The sequence below is a fragment of the Aristolochia californica genome, unplaced genomic scaffold, assembly GCF_029961685.1.
Source record: "Aristolochia californica isolate CCGP_79_NKW_82.1479 unplaced genomic scaffold, dmAriCali1.0.hap1 SCAF_6, whole genome shotgun sequence".
Classification (NCBI taxonomy): Eukaryota; Viridiplantae; Streptophyta; class Magnoliopsida; order Piperales; family Aristolochiaceae; genus Aristolochia; species Aristolochia californica.
In genome coordinates, this window is record NW_027182257.1 from 37,205,837 (window position 1) to 37,228,515 (window position 22,679).

Below are 22,679 nucleotides of genomic sequence, written 5' to 3' on the forward strand. Positions count from 1 at the left end.
GAAACCTCAGGTTGCTAGCGAAGAACTTCCAGAAATAATAGAATTACTACACTGGAATCAGGCTGATTTTGATTGGCAAGTTGGGATCAAACAGAGATTCCGTGAAGCTTAATACCAACAGCTTCATTAGATACAATAAGACGCAATCCAATTTCGAGCAAAAACTTTCCAGAAATAAAATAGAGAGCAGGCTGGATCATGGAGATTAATCAGGAAGACAGTGTCCTCTTATCCGTAAACCGTATCTCTTCTCGGGAAACCGAGGCCTGCAGCAGAGAAGATATGATTCTATCTTCGGAAGGTAGCAGAGATACGAAATAATTCCCACATGATTGGTGCTGCATAAAGGAGATCACGGGTCTAAGATTGCTGAGGAGCGCAATATCACCGGTCTGAGATTACCGTCCAGCTGGGTTCTTGCAGCAATAATAATCTTGACAGATATACTTCCAGAAATAATTTCCAGCTACGGAAATCAACAGCAGACACTGCAATACCTGCGACCTTCTGAAACAGAGGCAACCATGGACAACAGCTAGAGGAAAAGCATCACCGAGAAGTAAAGTAACGACAGATATTCACGGCAACGGTGATGAGGCCAGAGAACCAGAGTGCTAACTATCTCCAAGGGCTACCGTGCAGAAGCGAAGAAATACGCAGCTTGATTATTTGATCCAGAAAAAATTAAAATCCTGGATTCCGTTCTTCCGAGCTGCTGTTGCCTGCATTTAGTGCAACGATTCTTCAATAGCAATGTCGAAGTGCGCAAAGAAGGCTGGAATTGATGGCAAATATGGTAGCGGATATGGTGCAAGTTTGCGTAAGCCAATTAAGAAAATGGAAGTGAGTTAGCATGCAAAGATACAGAAGCGTGAAATAAACATGCTGCTGCCTTGAGATCTCCAGCAACCAAAGTCTGTAAAATTCGGCAGTGCTCATCGGCCATATAAACGCCAGAGATACAAGAGCAGCACTGCTCCATCCTTCCTCACCGAGCAAAGCTCTTCTGCACCTGCTTCCTCTTTCTGGATTGGATTTTGTGCATGGACACTTATGCCTGTCTTGAAGCAACAACAGTCTTGGTTTGGTTTTAATGAAGTCAGGTTGTTTTACTGGAGATGGCATTCATCTGCCATTGGACAAAAATCAACAATTGTAAAGAAAATTAGGTTTCACCAGGGTAGAGAACAAGCAAAACAAAGGGCACGAAACAAACTAAAAATTTGGGACCATAGCCACGAGTCCTGAAAATCAATGCTCTGCTACCATGTTGATTTACAAGACTCCATGGATTTAGCTCATGGAGAAAAAGAGAGAGGGACTCATTGGGAGAAAACAGGAGGAAGAAGAGGTTATGGACTTCTTGTCCTAACCCTTCCCATAAGCTCAATTTATAGATTAATCAAACTTCAATATTACAATTATGCCCCTAAAAATTAACCTAATTACATCAATGTCATCTCTATGAGATGACACTTTATTTACCATCCTGCCATCATCGTATGGGCATGTGAGCCTTCTCCTTAGTATATGGGCCTTGAGCCCATCTTCGGTTAGGAATTAGATGCCCTAATTCCAAACTAACGAGAGCAATAATAATAATCGCGAAAGAAAGAAAAAATAAGCACGGAAAAACACAACAAGATTTATATAGGTTCGCCTCAAGGTGGGACTACGTCCTATCTTCCGCTGTTGTAGTAATCCACTATATAGGCTAGTCTTTTCGGGTTGTATTGGCTAGGTATCTGACTAAGAACTCTGAAGTTAAGCGAGCCTGAGCGAGAGTAATCTTAGGATAGGTGACCTCCTGGGAAGTTACAAGGCGTTTGACATGGTATCAGAGCTGGGCACGCCAGGTCCGCCGTTCGAATCCCGTGAGAGACGGCTCCAAAATAGGCGGGGTGGGTGTCAAAGCTAGGTGGTTCCGGTCCACCAAGGTTAGGTTCTGTCTGCCCCTGGTCCACTGATGGGTTAGGTACTTGGCTTTCCGCACCTTAAACGGCTAGTCTTTTCGGGTTGTATTGGCTAGGTATCTGACTCAGAACCCTAAAATTAAGCGAGCTTGAGCGAGAGTAATCTTAGGATGGGTGACCTCCTGGGAAGTTGCTAGGCGTTTGTCATGGTATCAGAGCTGGGCACGCCACGTCCAGCGTTCGAATCCCGTGAGAAGCGGTCAAGCGGTCAAAAATGGGTGGGGTGGGTGTCAGAGTGGTTCCATCCACTATTGTAGGCGATAGCTTTCCGCACCTAACAGATCGGTCTGTTGGGTTGCATTGGCTAACCGCTGTCATACAGGTGTTTTCTCTAACATCTCTTGGGCTGCAATTCCAACTCCTCGATGATGATAAAACCCTAATAACAACGCCCCTCAATTATAAAGAGAAAATTAGGGCAACCACGATGCAAGAGTAAAATTCCCAAACTGCACTTAATGAAACAACAGTTAATATATAGTGGACCGCGTACCAACTCAATGTAGGGCGTTGATTAGGCTCCACAACTTAACATCTTCCACATCTCTTGGATGTGTGGGCCTTTCCTTGGCCTTGTGGGCTCGAGCCCATCTTCCAACACACTTGGATATGTGGGTCTTCCTTGGTCGTGTGGGCTCGGGCCCATCTTCCAACCATGAGATTAGGCTTTGTTGATGATGTCTATAGCAAAATAAACTCATACATGTGACTGAGAAGTTCGCACTCTAGGGAAAAACGTGGAGCTAGTTCACTAAACTTTGGAAATAAAGGGCAAAATAATAAGCTGATATCTGATCTTTTTTAACCTTTTTTCTCAAACTTGTCTAGAACATTTGGAAAATGGAAAAACATTTAAACTACATTCAGCAAAGTTGAAGTCATCCTTGTCGAGAATGGTGGCATAGTTAGAATTAGTGTCTTGAGATAGGTTTAGATCACATTATCTTAATTAAGGGTATTTTTGTCATATAAATTAGAACTAGAAACCTAAAGGGAAAATTTGGGAGCAATGCAAAGACTGGTTCTCTTCTACTATGTCCTCTTCTCTTCTTCCCCCTCCAAATCTTAATCTTAATCTCTTTGTTTTTTTAAATGGTACGAGAATTTATTAAGAGCAACAAAAGAAGAACAAGATTAGGGGGTTCCTCCCTTAACAATGAGAGATTAGAGTGAGGCCTCAGTCCTAGCTAGCTTATCAGCAAAAGAGTGCAGATTGAGGCACATGAACCCAAAAGCAAGAGATTACAGATATAATGTCAAAAATAGAACACAGGTTTGGCCAGTGCCTCCAAGGAGGTGATGCTGAGCTACAGCACCAACCAATGACCACTTTACAATCTCCTTTGATGAGTAAAGGGCCAGAAAGATGGTCTCTGAAAATGATAAGCCCTTGGAGGAGGCCAAAAACTTCAGCCAATATAGAGTCAACAATTCCCATAGGGCCCGAGTAGGTAATGAGAGCTGACCTAGTAGAGTGCCGAAAAATGCCAAGAAATCCAGCCACGACGAGGCAGCCAAGAGCGCTACTATCAAAATTGAACTTGATGACCACGAGGATGGGAGAGCTGACATTTGAGTGAGAACACCCCAATTGATTTAGAGGGGGACATCCGTGAGGGTAGAGAACTCCTTGGTGTGGAGCCAAGAAGAGACAGGCCGATGATTCTGTTGACAGTGTCATCCACACTACCAGATTTGTAGTTGAACCGGCAGTTGTGTCTTTCAAGCCAAAGGCACCAAAGGACGTGGGCGAGGCAAAGATGAGGAGCTTCCCAATTTCAGGGAGGGAGATCCCCAAAGCGAGTTGAAAGGTTCCAATGACATCACCGTGGAGATCGACATGGATGCTGAAGTGCTGAAAGATAGTAATCCAAACTCTCCAGGAGTATGCATAGTGGAGGAGGAGGTGATCAACGGATTCATCATCAGCATTGCAGAAGGGGCAAAGGCTGCATGGGCTACAATTGCCCCACCTGTGAATATTATCGACAGTGAGGATTTTGTTCAGGATGGCAATTCAAATGAAGAATCTGATTTTATTGGGGGCAGACAGCTTCTTCGCAATAGCCACATCATGATCAGTAGTGCTGGGGGACCATCCTCCAAAGAGGGAGAAAGCTGAAGAGACCGAAAAACATCCATTGTCCACGGGAAGCCAGATCAACTTATTGGGCAGGTATGATCCGATCTTTGATAGATTCAAGGTTGGACATGAGGCAGCACAAATCAGCAGTTTCATTATCATTAGGACCACAGCCTGAGATGGAGGTTTCAGGCATTGGAGCCCCGGGCTTCAGCAATAAGCACGTCCTAGCAGAGGGTGATAGGGAAGAGAGTGTTGAAAGCATCCTTGATTGGTTTTTCTCCACACCACCAATCATTCCAGAATTGAATTCTGCTGTCATTTCCTATGAAGAAGCGCATTGCCAACTCAAATACAAGAAGGAGAGGAATGAGAGATCTCCAAATAGTTGACTACTTGTGACGGGCTACCTCCATTGAGCCACCATTCACCCTGCCAATGAAGCTTAGAGGCGACCATGGGCCTCCACAAACTGTTTGAGCAAGTATTGAACTTTAAGAACCATTTGAACAAGAGAACACGGTTCATGTCTTTTGAATGCCGAATGCCGAATGCCGAGACCCCCAAGACTACTTACGCATTCTTCTTCTCTTTCTCTTCTGCCACCTTCTTCTTTTCTCTTCTTCTTAATTGTTACTTTCCATATGGTATCAAAATGTTGATCCAGTTGTTATGAGTTCTGTCTTCCTTCTTTTTTCTAAGTCTGCGACTACTCTAAGAGAGTGAAATTTCAAGGTTCTCTGCTGATTGAAGTTCACAGCCAGATTTTTCCTTTTTTTTTTTTTTTTGCCCCTAGAGGGTTGTTATCTTGGTTTTCCTCAATCCTAATTTGCGCAAGTCCTCAGACCTATGGCTGCTGCCTACATTATCAGTCTGTATGCTGATGTCATCTATGTTTGGCATTCCTTGCTGATTTATGTTGATTTACACTTCTTAAGTGGATAATGGAGAGATAGTAGTTCAGATTGTTTTTTTGTTCCCTTAATTGCATTCATTATGGTCCGCGCCTCGTATGCACAAGCTGAATATAGTGTTTTTTGTGTGCCTTTGGTGCTGGTTGATAGTTGTTGGATTCCTGGTGTCTTTTGTCATGGTAGACAATGACTGATTCAGATGAAATTATTACACCAGCCAAGGAGTTGTTCATAACTCATAAGGTAAAGATACTATTGTGATCACTATAGAGAAGCTGAATGGGAAGAATTATCTAGGTTGGTCAAAATTTGTCCAGATTTATCAAAAGGGTAAGCGAAAAACAAAATACGTGACGGATATTCATCTTGACCCGATGATTGAAAATTGGGAGGCAGAAGACAATCAATTCATGATATGGTTACTCAATAGAATGGAGTCGAAATTCAGAAAAGTAATAAACTATGAGACCTCCAAGGAAATTTTGGACCTCTCTAGAGCCTTTGTATGATCAAAAGAGCATTTAATCTAGGATTTATGAATTGTATGCAGGTTCTTTGAAGGTCTAGTAGGGATACTTTTTCACTCTATTATATAAAATGAGAGAGTAGTTCATTAAAAAAAAAAGAAAAAACTTTTAAAATGTGGTACTATGGTTTGGTAAACTATATTTGAAGGATGTATATTCACAGCAGTGCAAACTACACTTAATAAAAATTTAATTTGACAGTGTGACTACATTTCGGTGAAGAAGAATAAAGGAAAGCAAAGCATTAGGCCTATAAGTAATATCCTTGAAGAGGTGACAGTGTGACACTTTGCAACTTTTTTTACTTTTTTATAGCATTTTTATTAATAAATCAATAAACATAATTCTTTTACAAGATAGACTTGAATTCATATGTTTTTAGATACTCATCGTATAAAAAAAAAAGATATTCTTCAGTCTAATGATAAATAAATTGAAGAGAAAGCATTAAAAGCCCCTTTAGTTTAACATGGTATTTGTCAAGCTGATAGTAATACGTAACTACCAGTTCATACAAAGTTACAAAGACAGCTAGTCCTTGCCTTAAAGATACAAAAAGGACACGTGATTTTATCTAAATTTCATGAATGAAACATTTTATTTTATTTTTTGAAAACTTTCAAATATGTAACTTTTTTTTTTAAAATGATTCTGAATTATATTATGAGAGCTAAAACGAGCAGATTACACGGGGGGAAGCCTTCCCAAACAATAAGAGATTGCTGGGAGGTTCCGAATTTTGCCAATTTATCAACCAATGAATTGGCTGATCTAGGAACGAGGTTCCAATTACAATGAATGCATGACACAATGTCAGCAACACAATCAGTGATTAGCCAGTGGCGCCAAGGAGGGGAGCTTTCTTTTGAACACCAGCTGATACAGTCTTTGAGGCACCTTCGATAATCAGCTTGCCATGGAGCCGCTTTTTAAAGATTTGGAGGCCGAATAGAAGAGCACTCACTTCAGCAGTATTTGAATCAGCAATACCCACCGGCCCTGCATAGGATAGAATAAGGTCTCCACTACTCTCTTAAAACACCACCTGCTCCAGCCGGCCCCAGGACAGCCTAAAGCACTGCCATCAAAATTGAGTTTGATGCAATCGTAAGGGGGAGGGTCCCAAGTGGCGATAACCGGATTCCTACATGAGCCCACCATGTGCGCTATCAAACCCCAATTTTCTCGAAGGGAGACGCCCGATAGAGAAGCAAACTCCTTCCTAAAATGTAGCCAGCTCGAGATAAGGCCCAGTGCCTGAGAAGCTATATTATCCGGGTTGCTACCCTTGGAGTTGAATCTCCGATTGTTTCGCTCTAGCCATATACACCATGGGACATGCGCAAGACATGCCAAGAGAACTATCTTGCCCAGTTTAGGAAGGTGTATCCCCATAACCATCTCAAAGGTGCCAAAAAGGTCCTGATGTAGCCCCATTTGGAGACCAATCTTCTGAAATATCTTCATCCAGACTTGCCATGAAAAGTCACAATGTAAGAGAACATCCTGGACTATCTCGTTGCACACACCACAAAGGGGACAAGTGCGATCGGGGGCGGTGTAACCTCTTTTATGGAGGTTGTTAGAGGTGAGAATTTGTTCCCTAATGGCCGTCCACACGAAGAATTTGATTTTATTAGGCGTTGAGAGCTTCCATGCCAGGTTTGCCTTGTTCTCAAGCATGCTGTAATCTTGTTTTCTAATGTGAGAGTAGGTGGATGCAACTGTGAATCGGCCATTAATGCTGGACTTCCATGTCAGTTTATCAACTGCATGCTCACGAATAGTAGTGTTGCTGAGTTTGGAGAGGAGAGAGCAAAAAGCCGTAGTTTCTTCATCATTTAATCCCCGAAGAAACGTAAGACTCTGTGAGCGATCTCTCCAAGAATCAGCCACTGAGCAAAAGAGGTCCCCTGCCACCCTAGAGAGCCCCAGGAAATCCTCAGAGAGGGGGTGGGGGCCGCACCATTCATTCGACCAAAAGAGGAGGTTCCTTCCATTGCTTGTGTAAAAGGAAGTTGCATCTCTGAATAATGAAAGGAGCTTTTGAATTGATTTCTATATCGGGGATAGGAGCCGAGTAGCACCATCCTCCCTCCACCAGGCACCCAAATATTGAAGATAGAACCTGACCATATCACCCCATAGGCTATTATGCTTGATGTTGAAGTTTCAAATCCATTTGAGCAAAAGGGCATTGTTCATCTCCTTCGTAGGCCGAATGCCTAAACCACCCCGATTTCGGGGCATGCAAATATCCTTCCAACTCACCAAATGATATCTGAAGGTGTCCTCTGATCCCCTTTAGATAAAACATCGACGGATGGAGTCAATCCTGTTGCAAACGGAGGCCGGACAATGCACGAATGATAATAAATAGTTTGGCAGTCCTGCCAAACAAGACTTGAGGAGAGTGAGCCGCCCAACAGTAAATAAAAGCTTGCCCCTCCAAGTAGCTAGTCTCTTCTCAAATTTCTCAATGGGGGGAACTAAAGCGTTGTTGAAGGCTGAGAGTCAAAGAGTGGTAGTCCAAGATATGTAGCTGGCAAATTTTCCACTGAGCACTCCAAATAGTCAACCACACTCTGAAGCACAGGTGGGTCAATATGATAGCCTAGGAGGGTGATTTTCTTCCAGTTAGTGTTCTGACCAGAAGCCAGTTCAAATAGTCCCAATACAACACGCAGTTTTCGGATCTGATCCATAGTATCAACCCCAAAGTAAATTATATCATCTGCAAACTGAAGGATCGGCACATCAAAGGCTGCACAGTCCTTCGTGGGGAGGAGCCAACCCAGGTTTTTGGCTGAAGAGATCAAAGATGATAGGTATTACGCTACCACATTGAAGAGCAAAGGGGAAAAGGGTCTCCCTGCCTGATTCCCCTGGATGCCTTAAAATAACCGCAAGTAGTTCTGTTAAGAAGAACGGAGTAGCTTGCAGATGAGATGCAACTTTGAATCCAAAAGCGCCATTTTTTCCCGAATCCCATCTTCCCCAAGAGAGTGTCCAAAAGCTTCCAATTAACTCTATCAAAGGCTTTCTCAAAATCAAGCTTTAGGATGAATCTGGGAAGCTTTAAAGCCTTAAAATGGTGGATTAGCGCATGACATGCCATGGCCGAGTCTAGTATATTTCTTCCCTTAATAAAAGCACTTTGGCCATGATGGATGACAATAGGGAGAACCGCCCTAAGGCGATTGGCAAGGAGGCGTGCAAGCACCTTGTGAGCACTGGTGGTGAGGCTGATCGGCTGAAAGTCGGAAGGAATTTCCGCCTCTTCTTTTTTAGGGATGAGGGCAATAAATGAAGCTCGGATGATCCTATATTTGATGCCATGTTGATAGAACAAGCGGATCATGCAGGTAATATCGTCTCTGATGAAGGGCCAGCATCGGCGATAGAATTCCCGATTGAAACCATCTGGGACCGGAGCACGATCCAAAGGAAGACCCAATACTGCTTTTTCAATTTCTTTATTGGAGAAAGGGAGCTCAATGAGACTAGCTGCAGCCGAAGGAATAGCCTGGAGATGAACCCTTTCGAAGAAAGGGCGAACTAGCTGGCCATCAGAGTATAATTCTCCAAAAAAGTTCACCAGTGAGTCTAATATAAGGGATCGATCCGAGGTACTCTCATCATTGACGCTGAACGCGGTGATGCGGTTGGCTCTTCTCCGAGCAGAGGCGACTGCATGGAAGAATTTAGTATTGGCATCCCCCTCAACGAGCCATTTAAATGTTGTACGCTGCTTCCAATGCACGAGCTCACTATGAGCGAAGGACTGCATTTGCCCTTGGAGGGCGTATCTCTGAGTTACTTCTGAGGAAGAGAGGATTCTAGATTCCTCTTCAGAGTCAAGAGTGGAAATCTGAGAAAGGACGACGGCTCTCTCGGCTGAAGAAGAGACCTTTCTCGTAGAGGCCCATGATCGCAACAACAACTTTAGCTTGGCTGGGAAATTCCACCCGATCGGGCCCATCACGACCATCCTCTCCCAAAAGGACTGGATAGAGGAGTCAAAAGAGGGGTTCGCCATCCAAGCATTGTTGAACCTGAAGAGGGGGGGGGGGGGGGCAACTATCGAAGTGGGTATCTACCATAATCGGCCAATGGTCGAAAACAATCCTACTGAGGACTTTGCCTGTTGCATTGCTGTATAACTGAAGCCAGTTGTTGTTGGCTAAGAAGCGGTCAAACTTGGAGAGGACGGGAGCCTGTTTACCATTTGACCAAGTGAAGGTCTTCCCAGATAGGGTAACCTCATCAAGATCCCAACTGCCAATAAAGTCTGCAAATAGCCTCATGAAGGTAGTGATTCTCCATGAGGGCGGGGATTTCTCGTGGCAGAAGCGGGTAACATTGAAATCTCCCGCAAGCATCAAAGGAATGGGTCACCACTGACAAGTCCTCAAAAGGTTATCCCAGAAGAGATCTCTCATGGTATCTAGTAGGACCATACACACCCACAAGGAACCAAATGTTCCCTGATCCTTTGTCTCTCAATTTGATTCTGAGGGAGTAAGTGCCACAACAGCGATCGATCACCTCAATGGTATTAGTGTCCCACACAATCAGAATGCCGCCAGCCGATCCAATCGCATCCACAGAAATCCATCCAGGCTCCTTGAGAGGCCACAACTCATGGATATATCCAAGGGGCAGAGAAGCCGCATTGGTTTCTTGAAAAATAGCAACATTTGCCTTAGTAGAGGCAAGGAAGTCCCGAATTGCGGCACGGCGATGCACGGATCCAATTCCTCGAACATTCCAAGAGATAATGATCATTGATCACTAGTCTTCTTCTTGGACTTCTCAGACAGGTGGTTATCTTCCCTGAGGGGCTCCGTGTAGACGGTGCCCATCACCTTGGCAAGTTCCACTATCTGTGCCCAGGTTTTTGGGTCGAATTTTTGTTGTTCTATCTGAAGAGCAGCCACATACTTCTGAGCTCTTTCACCAGTCTTTGGAAGGATGAAGTCCCCTATCTCTGGATTGCAAGGGTATCTAGAAGTAGCACTGGGACCATCCTGGAGAAGTTGTCTCGGATTACCTCTATTCCGGCGCTGGTAGGTGGCAAGGGGAGGAGGAGGAATTTTGGGGTAGGAAAATCTCAGAGGTGGTGAAGGGGGAGAGTTCATTATTTGAGTGGTGGTTTGAGGGGTGTGAGGATTGTGGGATGGAGTTATAGGGGGGGAAGGTGGGGGTGTGATTATTTCGGGGGTAAAGTGGGAAGGTGAATGACAGTTGTAGGTATCTGGGGGGTGGAATAGATAATATCTGTGGTGGGTTGAGATGGACCGGTGGGTGAGTGGTATGGCAGACCGGAGGGAGGGACAACCAAGGAGGCAGTTGGAACAGAGCCATCGCCAACTGTACTAGCTGGTTCAGGACACATCTTCTGGGGAGACGGGGTTGCTGCTCTCAATGTGTGAACAAGTTGTAGAGAGTCTCTGGATTTAGTTGTAGGACTCGAGGTCACATTTCTGAAATCTTGCATATCTGCCAACTCAATACGAATCCAGAATCGAGCATTATCCACCATAATGCATCGGAAGTAGCATTCTTCACAAGGATGAATAGTATTGATGAGGATCCGGGCCTCATCAAGACAATGCCAGTGCTCAGTAAGGGAGTCCAGAGCGATTATGTCACCAAACTTCGAGATAATGCTTGTGAAGACCTCATTGTGCCAAAGTTCCGCAGGGACGCCAGTGACTGTAGCCCATTGCCCAAATTGACTAGAAGGAGTCGAGGGGAGCCACTCTGATATCCCAATGATGCCCAAGGGGGTGTGGGGTGTGGGGTGTGAGAGCAAGGGCCGTAGAAGACTCTTGCTGGGTTTCAAAGTGAACAAGCCAGGAATGGGGGTTGAGGTAGGAAATTTTGGGTGTGTAGGGCAGGTGAACCTCACCAGTCAGCCACTGAAGGATGCTGGATTTGATGATACTAGAGGAGGTGTGGACTAGGATAGAGCGGGTCAGAGATTGTCGCCCTTTATGGAGTAAGTTGGGAGGGATTTGGATAGTTTTGGATTTTTCTGAAGGAAGGTGTGTAGGAAACATGGTGTTCTGAATGGCTGGGTTAGGAAATTTCGAAGGAAGGGAGGGCTGGTGGGTTGGGGGGGGGGGGGGGGGGGTGGATCGGGTGGTGCCGCTAGATCTAGGGCCCTCCCCCTGCCGGAGTCTGCACAGGAGAGAGGCTCTGGATGGCTTCTTCAAACTCCTTCCAGCCAAATCCCAAGTTGGTGGCCTCGGGAATATAGATCTTGGCGAGCACTGTTGAGCCACGCCGATAAACGACACGACACTCTCTTTGTCCCCGAAAGGAGCTCACCGACAGAAAGAAAATCGAATCCCATGTCCAAAGTTCACAGATTCGGTTAGCTTCGTTCGTGACTCGTTGGAACTAAAGGACGAAGCTTGAAGTGACTTCCATCGGAGCACAGATAAAGGACATCTTCGATCCGACGGCAAAGGAGATACGAATCACCTGTTCGGAGCTCTGGGCAACTTTCTTCACTGTAACTCTGTTTTTTCGGTAGCTGAAACGGAAAGGGGGGTTCCTTTTCTTTTGTCGGGAGATCGTCTTCCAGCTGGCGTCGAAATCTTCCATAGGAGGTTCCGTTGGCTTGTCGAAGGGAAGATTCAAGGTTTCCGAGCGTCTGGCTTGACGTTTTTCTGGTTCGGAATTTTTGTGTCTTCTCGGAAAGTCAACCCCTTTCCATCGATCGTCGTCGGAGAAGGAGTTGGCATCCTTGCCGGAAATCTGCCGTCGAGGGTTTGGATCACCGGTCGTGGGGACGGTGATTGGAGAAAGATCTCGGCTTATTTTCGAAAAGCGGCACACGTTAGCACATTCAAAGCTAATGGCGCACGTTACGCGTTTCAGCGGCGCACGATACGCGTAACGTTAATTTCTCTTTGATTTTTGCCCGAAATCGACCAAATCGCCTCTCTCACGCTCTCTCCCCACTCAAATATGTAACTTTAAATCAAGTGATATAGCAGACTAATGATCCTTTTGAGTCCCAAAGTTTAATAATACCCATAGTACATAGTAAAGTATTCAGACTTTGATGTATAAGAAGATTTTTAACTTGCTGCAATACATAATGCATATGATCATATAATTTCAAATGATTGGAGACAATATTATGAATGGGAGTTGCTAACAATAGAGCAATATCATTTCAAAAAAAACAATAGAGTAATATACTTGCAAGATTTTCTAGATTATTCTACAATTCTAGTGAATTTTTTTTTTTACTATTTATTTTGCAGTTCTAGTTAATTATGTTTAGCAATCATCAAGGACTCGTTTGTGATCTACAGTAACTACTTGTCAGTAAATGCCTCTTTTATTAATACCACATCATACTCCTTGCTTTCAATGCATATCATTTGCATGCAAACACAAGTACTTAGCAAAACGTACTTTGTTATTGTTCCAAATAAAGAAATCTACAAGTAACTATATTTGTAACAAAAAAAACAAAAATAATGACATATCACCTTATTGATTTTGAGCCACCGAGAGACGCAATTAGAATGATACTGATGCTGACAAGGCAAAGTGATCAATTTGTCTCCATTCTTGTATACCATACAACAGATCACACATCTGGATAGATCACAGCCAAAGGAAACAAAAAGGAGAAAAAAGATCAATTATGCAGAACATACAACACTGTCTTGATTCAAATTGAGTGACTACACCTCTTTTTTTTAACCAACATCAGCTTCTTTAATGCCTCTTCCCTAAATCTTCATACATAAAACTTTCTTTTATTTAGAAGAACATACGTGAGATTGCAAGTATCCATGCCTAAGGATAAGCATCAACAAGTCTCTATAAGTCCCTCTCAGCTAATAAAGGGGTTATCCCTCTTTGTAATCGTCGTGAGGTATTGAGAGGTAAGGGCATATTTGTAAATTTAGTTACTAAATTCTGACTTAGTTCTCATGCAGGGGTATTTTTGTCCAGATACTTAAGTTTAGTTGTTTTTAAGTTGAGTAGTTATGGGCATTAGGTTTTATAGTTGTATCCTAGTAGAGTTAAGGGTCCTTAACTTTTGAATTTATGGATAAAAAAATAATTCACTGACTTGAGCAATAACTTAGTATAAAGAACCTCCATTTATAATAGAGGTGTCAAGGAATAGTCCCACATGGATTAGTGAGTACAAAGATCTTTAGTTTATTAGTTGGGAAAGAGGCTTCCTAAGGTGGCTAGTCATTTTGGGATGGGCCTTGGACCCAACTTACCATCTACTTGTAGAGTCACAAAAGAGGGCCTACACCTAAACTATCCACTTGTAGAGCCACAAAAGAGGGCCTACACCTAAAACTGCCTACTCCTAAAATTATCCACTTTTAGAGCCACAAAAGACGGTTCTACATGTGAGGGGGAGTGTTAAGGAATAGTCCCACATGGATTAGTGAGTACAAAAATCTTTAGTTTATTAGTTGGGAAAGAGGTTTCCTAAGGTGGCTAGTTATTTTGGGATGGGCCTTGGACCCAACTTCACAAGAGGAAATAAGTAGAAATAGATTACAATTAAACTACCCACATCCTAGTTACACCTAAAGTCTAACTTCTAAATATAAGTCCTAGAATAATAACAAATGAACACAAATACAAGCCTAATTTAACGAAATCTTTTTTTTTTTCAAATAGTGTTGAGCTATACTAATAGGCTCAAAAGAGCAAGATTACAAGGAGGGGGAACCATCCAAAACAATCAAAGATTGTTGGGAGGTTCCAAATTTAGCTAGCCTATCAGCCACAGAATTGGCTGACCTAGGAAAGTGATTCCAAGTACAAGAAATGGAAGAAATTTAGCTAGCCTCCGCACTGGCTGGTTTGGGGCATCCCAAAAAACTACAGTCGAAATTCAGCTTAATGCAATCACTAGGGGGAAGCTTCCATTCTGCCATGATCAGAATCTTATGGGGACGCGCCATATGGGCCAGAAGACACCAATTCCATCGAAGGGAGACACTAGCTTGAGGAGCAAGTGGAGCCAGCTGGAAACCATACCCACGGTGTAAGAGACCCTACTATCCAAATTGCTGAACTTGGAATTGAATCTCCGAATATTTCTCTCGAGCCATAGACACCAAGGGATGTAAGCAAGGCAAGTAGAGAGCAAAAGTTTGCCAATTTTAGGAAGGTGAGTCCCCAACACCATCTGAAAAGTGCCAAATAGATCCTAATGGAGGCCCACTTCTGTGAAACTTCCTCCCATGAGACTGTAATATTCTGCCATATTAATTATTACTTTGTGATACTTCTTTCTGTGAGAGTCATGTAAGACTCTTCCATACCTACTCTTTAACACTCCGCTTCAAGTTGGAGTTTATAACTTCAACTTGCAAAGAAAAAGATTTTTGGTCTTCAATCTTCTTTGGCTAAAACAAAATTTATAGATGCAAAAATCTTCATCTTTTGTTCTCCCCCATAATTGTTTTGATCATATAAAATAAAATACCTCTTTTTTTGTAACTCTCCTTCTACTTCTCCCTCTCAAACTGGGGATAAAAAAAGCATATAGACCCAGCTTGGACAAAACAAATATAGGAGAAAAAAAAAAACTCTTAGTCGTACAATAAAACTCCATACACCAGTCAAAAATGGTCATAGTCTGAAAATTATAAATTTGTTCAACTTCAAAGGCATGAAAAAGATATTACTTACTTTTTACGGGTAGCTTAAACAAAAATCACATCTTGGGTGAAGAATTAAAGACATGACTCAAGTTGGATGTCGGATGCAAACGCACTTCTAGACTTTGTAGGTAGTAGGTCTAGGCATTGCTCCAAAGTGATAAAATATGATAAATTGAAAAAATACAATAGAAAAACTAAGATAGTAGCACATCATAATTCAAATGGATGGAGGCGAAAATGCAACACTCTACTACCAAAACTGAGTTTCTAAAGAAAATAATAAGGACTTGTTTATCAAATCAATAAAGAACCAAGCTAAATGTTATTCATAAAAGAAAAAAAATCAATAAAGAACCATTTCTTTGTTGAAAAAAAATAGGGGAGATTGTAACAATAAAACCAAAAGAACTTAATAAACAAGTTGGACCAAGTATGACCTCAAGGGAATTTCTGGGGGGTAAACATAATTCTTGGAGATGATGATGCAGAAGATACGCAACCAATGCAGACAAGCAAGCCAACACTAGCGAGGAGACCCCAGGCCAAATCGCCTTGTGCCATCTCCCTTCAAAACCAATAAATAATTTTATTATGGACTCTGCATGACAACACATGAACTAGACCAATAAGGTAGATATCAACTTATCAAGAGCTACCTTGTAATAAGGATTCCACAAAGTGTAGCAAACATAAAATCACCAAATACATAGTTGAAGCCTTGTGCAAGAGAAATTGGGCTGAGATCAAACTTGCTTCCCATGGGCTCCATAGATAAACTCTTTTGCCAATTATTGGGTTTTGGAGATGTTTGACCATGTCATGCGTCTCCTCAAGTCTTCTCTAGCGGGGCTGCCAGATTATTTGTTATCATTCATGCACTGTACGGCCTCCGTTTGCTCCAAAATTGATGCCATCCATCAACGATTTCTATGGAGAGGTTCAGAAGATACCTTCAAATACCATATGGTTAGTTGGAAGGATATTTGCATGCCTCATAATAGGGGAGGATTGGGCATTCGGCCTATAAGAGAAATGAACAAAGCTCTTATGCTCAAATGGATTTGGAATTTCAACAACAAGCATAACACTTTATGGAGGAATATGGTGAAATTCTACCTTCAGTTTTTGGGTGCCTGGTGGGGAGAGGGCGGCGCTGCTCGCCTCCTATCCCCGATATGGAAATCAGTTTTCAAGCTCCTTCCGGTATTTAGAGATGCTGCCTCGTTTCACACGGGCAATGGAAGGACCCTTCTCTTCTGGTCGGACGAATGGTGTGGCCCCCGATCCCTCTCGAAGGACTTCCGGGGGACAGCATAGGGTGGCAAGCGACCTCTCTTGCTCTGTGGCTGATTCATGGAGTGATTACTCGTAGAGTCTCCTATTCCATCGGGGATTAAATGATTAGGAATCGTTGGGTTTTTGCTCTCCTTACCAAACTCAGCAGTACTATTATTCGGGAGCACTCAATTGATAAGCTGATTTGGAAGCCCAGTAATAATGGCCGATTCACTGTCACTTCGGCTTACTCTCATATCGGAAAGCAAGACTACAGTACTCATGAGCACAAGGTGAATCTGGCTTGGAAACTCTCAGCACCAAGCAAAATCAAATTATTCGTGTGGTCAACCATCAGAGAACAGATTCTTACTTCAGACAACCTTCATAGAAAAGGCTTCACTGCCCCCGATCTTTCTTGTCCCCTTTGCGGTGAGTGTGAAAAGACAGTCCAGCATGTTCTCTTACACTGTGGGTTTTCGTGGCAAGTTTGGATGAAGATCTTTCAAAAAATCGGGTTCCAACTAGGGCTACATTAGGACCTCTTTGGCACCTTTGAGATGGTTTGAGGGATTCTCCTTCCTCGGTTGGGCAAGTTAATTCTTTCGGCCTGTCTTGCGCATGTTCCATGGTACATTTGGCTTAAGCGGAATAACCAGAGATTCAACTCCAAAACTAGCACTCCAGACAACACGACTTCTCATGTTGTTGGCCTCATCTTGAGCTGGCTTCATACAAAGAAGGATTTTGCCACTCTATCAGGGGTTTCCCTTAGGGAAAATTGGAATTTGATCGCTCATATGTCTGGCCCCAACAGAGCTCCGAGAGTATGGCTATCTGGGATCCTCCCCCTTGCAACTGCATAAACTGAATTTTGATGGTAGTGTTATTGGATGTCCAGGATCAACAGGATCAGGTGGTGTGTTCAGAGGTCACAATAGAGACCCTATTCTTTCTTATGTTGGTCCGATGGGCATTGTCGATTCTAATACTGCTAAAGTTAGTGCTCTGTTGTTCGGCCTTCAAATCTTCAGAGATCGTCTCCATGGCAAGTTAATCATTGAAGGCGACTCGAAGACGGTTATTAGTTGGTGTTCCAAAGACAGCCTCCCCCCTTGGCACCACTGGCCCATCACTGATAGTATTGCTGACATTGTATCTTCTACGCATTGTAATTGGAATCTCATTCTTAGATCAGCTAACTCTTTGGCTGATAAATTGGTAAAATTCGGAACTTCCCAGCAATCTCTCATTGTTTAGGAAGGCTTCCCTCCTTTGTAATATGCTCTCTTGAGCTTTTGCCTTAATAAAAATCAGCATCATTTCAAAAAAAAAAAAAAAAATATATATATATATATATATATATATTGAAGAAGCCTTGAGAAGTGATTTTTGTCTCACATCAAAGTACTTGGCGGTAAAGTTGATGGAGCAACTAATAGATACAAGCACGTTTCTAGAAAAGCAGATTTCATAAACAGCAACATGTTGGTTGAGTTGCTCCAAGCCAAAATTGCTCCTCTTTCTCAATTATGGCACTCTATTTTTCTAGTACCTCTTGTACATCAAGAAGGAGATGTTCCGCAGTGATGTGCAAATGAGCTGCCAACTCTTTTCTTTCCCATGAAAAAGACTCATGTGTTCCTGGTATTCATGGAGCTTAGTTTCAAGCTTCATGATGTAAGCTATGAGAACCACCTTATCCCAGCACTTGATCAACACCTTGTCGAGTTAAATAACTAGTTATCTATATATGCATGATGTAAATAGAGGACGCCTAATTGGAGGAGTTCAAACGCTCAATAGGAGACTGGCATGATGTAATATGCCAGGAAAAAACCGAGTTCATGGCCAGGTATAACAGAGAACAGATAAATCTCTCTATTCTTCAGTTGGAGCTCAGTTGGGCAGTAACAATGTTGTCCAGTACCTAAGGCCGTTTGGTCTAGTGATATTCTGTTTACATTAGGTGTGTCAGGTCGCAACTTCGAATTGTGCCACGTCCCTCTCACAAAAAAAAAAAAAAAAACAATGATGTCCAGTGTTCTTGAGAAGCTCAAGTATTTGCTCAAGATCAAACCAATTCAGAAACCAAGTCATCCCAGCCAGTACAACCCCTGATGACCTCCAATTTGAATACGGTAGCACAATCCTCACCATTTCGAGAAGCGATTTCTGCTCCAATCCCTGTGTTCGTGTAACTGTAAGGAACGGAGACAAGAGATCCTCATCTCCGTCCCCACAGCAGCTTGTGCGGCTTTCATCTAAGAATTTGAGGCCACCAGCATGGAATGCCACCCTGATACTGTGAGGACAAAGGAGCTCTGGACCGGGATGCTGGCCTTCACCTTCCTTGTTTTCGGGACCTGTAACAACATGGAATGCAGAATTGTGCAGAGTCAAGGATGCATTACCATGGCACACATCAACATCCCAAAATCACCCGTTCGAATTTTGGTAGGAGCCACTTCGCCCACTGCCTGCGAAGTTTTCGAATCCCCCCACCCCCACTACCACTGAAACCGCTGCATTCCCTCCCCTCCTGCCCATGCCTACACTTGCCTCTCCACCTCAAATGACAGCACTTGTTTCCCTGTCCACCACCCCCTTTCCCCCCTCCCTTGATTACACCACCCCCTCCAAAACATACCACCGCAACCATTGATGAGCAATGCGACACTGAACAACCCAATCATCTCACTATCACTCCCCGTTCTGCTCCAACTCGACTTGGAAAGGCTTGCCCTCGCAGTCATTGCCATTGTCAGTAATCCAAGCTCTAATGGAACTGCTCTCTTTCTGGTTCTCCCAATAGCTTGGCCTGGACTACTAGCCCCCGAGCTCGTTTCTGAGACCTTGCCAATGGCTCATCCAATTCAACTCTATAAGTGACCAGCTACTCGCCACCAAACTATCACTGAACCGAGACTCTGTCATCGACACTATCTGTAACTAGGAACCAAGCTTGTCCAACGACGCGCTTGGGCAATGGCTGCTTACCCGGGGACTCCCACTAAAACTCTAGGACGATTCTGTCTTTGACTACATTGCTAGCACCTCTGGCAAATTGATTTGACTTGATGACTACACTGAAAAGAGGACCAGGCTTGATGTTGCCAGAATATTTATCATCCCAGACAAGCACCAAATTGGACAAGCTTTCCTGAAGATCACTATCGACTATTCCTTTTTCTGGATCAAAGTCGATTTCGGTGAGTTTGGACATCCCACCTGGACAGACTCTAGTCACCGGACGCCTAGAAGACGCAACTCGGCCCACTCACCTCCTAGTGACTCACCTAGTCAACCCCAAGGTACCCCAAACTCATGCCTCAACCCACTTTTCAACGTCACCATTAGCGACTCTGACTTGCTCCCATCCCCTCCTGCCCCTAAACTGCCTTTATTTCATTCAAATTTGAACTCCAGAGTAGGTCAATGTCCATCTACCTGTTAAGTTGTGGAGCCTAATCAACGCCCTACGCAGATCGACCTTCGCGGTAAGGTTGTCGTGGGGGTTGAGAGAGGGCGGGAAGCCCCTCTCCCAAGGGTGTGGGGGCGGAGCCCTCGCCCGGTCCACGATATATTAACAGTTGTTTCATTAAGGACAGTTTGAGAATTTTACTCTTGCATCACGGTTGCCCTAATTTTCTCTTTTTAATTGAGGGGCACAAGGAGCTAGAGTTGTAGCCCGAGAGAGGTTAGAGAAAACACTTGTAAGTGTGTGTGATTTCTATTGTAAATTATTTCATCTTTATAATAGATTACAGCAGCGGCAGAAGACAGGACGTAGTCTCACCTTGAGGCGAACATGTATAAACCATGTGTTTGATTTCATGCTTGTTTTTCCTTCCTTCTGCGATTATTATTATTGCTCTAGTTAGTTTGGAATTAGGGCGTCTAATTCCTAACACTACCACCCTGTAACCTCTCACTTCTGCTAGGCACAGCTACCAGCCCTGACTTCTAGCATCCCGCCTTCATGTGACCTGCATTGCCTACCCCCCATGCAACGTGCCCAAATCCACTGCATGTGGAAACCACCCTGGCCCTCTTTCACTTTCATTTACCGAGCTACTGACTATTACAGTTCGTCAGGCCCCCACAACACCCTTAATTCCCTTCATCTACCCCCCATCCACCCGCCCAACATAACATTGACGTGTCAACCTGCCATAAATCAGTCCCACCCACATCTGACCAATACAGAGCCCTCTTTTATTACCTGGCACCCGCAAGTTACTACTCATGTTGAATGCGAGTTGGCTCCTTCCCCCCACCCAACCAACCTCCTGCCTCATTTAGCTACTGTACTACTGGCTCTTATTCTATTGGGCTCAAACTTCAAGACACAATGTCAGGATCTACTTGGGAGCTTGCCAATGTAAATGGGCCTACACAATACCGTGAGAGAAGCATGTTTTGGGATGAGTTGTTTAATCTTACTCAAGGTTGGCAGCTCCCTAGGCTACTTGCTAGCAACTTTAATGCAATCAAATTCTGCAATGAAAAATCCCACCATGTCCACCATATCACCTCCTCAAAGCGCAATTTTATTGATTTTATTGGGAGTTGTGAGCTCGAGGAGATCAACTTTTCCAATAAAACCTACACTTGGTAGCCACCAATTCTCTCCAAACTGGACCGCTTTCTTGCTATAGGGGATTGGTTGAGATTGTAAGAAAATGAAATCGGGATGGTTCTCAATCGTGTTGGATAGGACCATTGGCCCATCCAACTCAATACCAAGTTTAGCAAGTGAGGGCCTGCTCCCTTCCGGTTTGAAAATTCCTGGCTGATTAAAAAGAATTTTGATAGTCTTATTGTTGGCTGGTGGTCTGAATTGGGAGGAACAAATTATGATGGTTGGAGCTCTCTCATTGATCTCATTCCCAAAATGGCTATTGTTAAGCTTCCAAGGGACTTCCAACCCATCAGCTTGGTTTCAACCTCATACAAGATTATTGCCCAGCTCCTCGCTCATAGGCTCATGACCATCCTCCCTGTGGTCACTCACCTTGGACAGTATGCCTTTATCTGTGGGCGTGACATCCTGGACTCATCTATGGCCACCCATGAGATTCTTGTCACTTCCAGAGATCTGGACTCCCTTGATTCGTGCTTAAAGTTGATCTTGAGAAGGCTTTTGACCGATTAACTGGGCTCTCCTAGACGATAGTATGGAGCGCATGGGATTTCGAGCGAGATGAAGGTTCTGAATACGTAGTTGTATTTCATTTGCCTCTTATTCTCTCCTCCTCAACAGCACCAATGTGGGTACTTCAAAGGTTCTAGATGCATCAGGTAGGGTGATACCCTATCCCTCCTTCACTTCATTACTGAATACTTGTCCTCCTGGTCTATTCAGCAAAAAGAGTGGGGTGGCTTAATGAGATTGCCAGCCAAGAGGAATTCAACATCCCCTTGCTACAATTTGCTGATGATACCATTTGTCTTGGCGTGGGCACCCTCGAGCTAGTCATGAATATTAAGGCTCTCCTTGGCCTCTTTGAGCTCACCTCTAGATAGAAGATTAATTGGAGCAAAACCACCATCCTGGGATACCATATTGATCCTGGTTTACTTCAGACCATGGCTGATTCTTTGGGATGTATTGTTGTCACCCTCCCCTCCCCCTATCTCGGGCTATCTTTGATTGATAGTAGACCTCGTATGGGGCTTTGGGCTCCTATCATTGAGAGCCTTGAAAGGCGGCTTTCCACCTAGCGAGGGCGGCTACTGTCAAAGGTTGGTCAATCACTCTCATTAACTCATGCATCGTGAGACTGCCAAATTACTTTCTCTCGTTTGTGCCTTGTTCTACCTCCAGAAGTCGCCGTATTGAGATCATTAAGAAGCGTTTCTTATGGAGAGAAGCAAATAATGAGTTCAAGTATCACCTAGTGGGATGGAAAGATCTTTGCACACCCAAACATCTTGGGGGGCTCAAAATCCGACACAAACAAGATATGGGGCAGGCCTTGCTACTTAAATGGCTACAGAAATTTAAATCTACCCCAACTGCTATTTGGAAGCCCATGGTTCTTGCAAAACTCTGAATCGCCGGGTCTAGATGGATTATGGAAGGTAGACGACAGCACCTATCTCCAATTTGGAGATCCATTTTCCATATCCTCCCGATCCTCTGTTCGGCAATCCGATTCTTTGTTGGAAATGGCTCTAGTCTGAATTTCTGGTCTCATTGGTGGAGTGGGAATAATCCCCTCCTTAATTCC

The 22,679-nt window shown here is 43.7% G+C and overlaps 1 protein-coding gene across 2 annotated transcripts in view; it reads right to left on the reverse strand.

The window, feature by feature from the left end:
• Window positions 1–22,679, reverse strand: part of LOC137934124 (E3 ubiquitin-protein ligase BIG BROTHER-like) — a 53,729-nt gene that overhangs the window by 3,272 nt on the left and 27,778 nt on the right. For both annotated transcript variants that reach the window (XM_068778363.1, XM_068778362.1), the window contains exon 7: window positions 13,012–13,120. In XM_068778363.1, coding sequence (XP_068634464.1) covers window positions 13,012–13,120 — 109 coding nt within the window. The remainder of the gene's footprint in view (window positions 1–13,011; window positions 13,121–22,679) is intronic.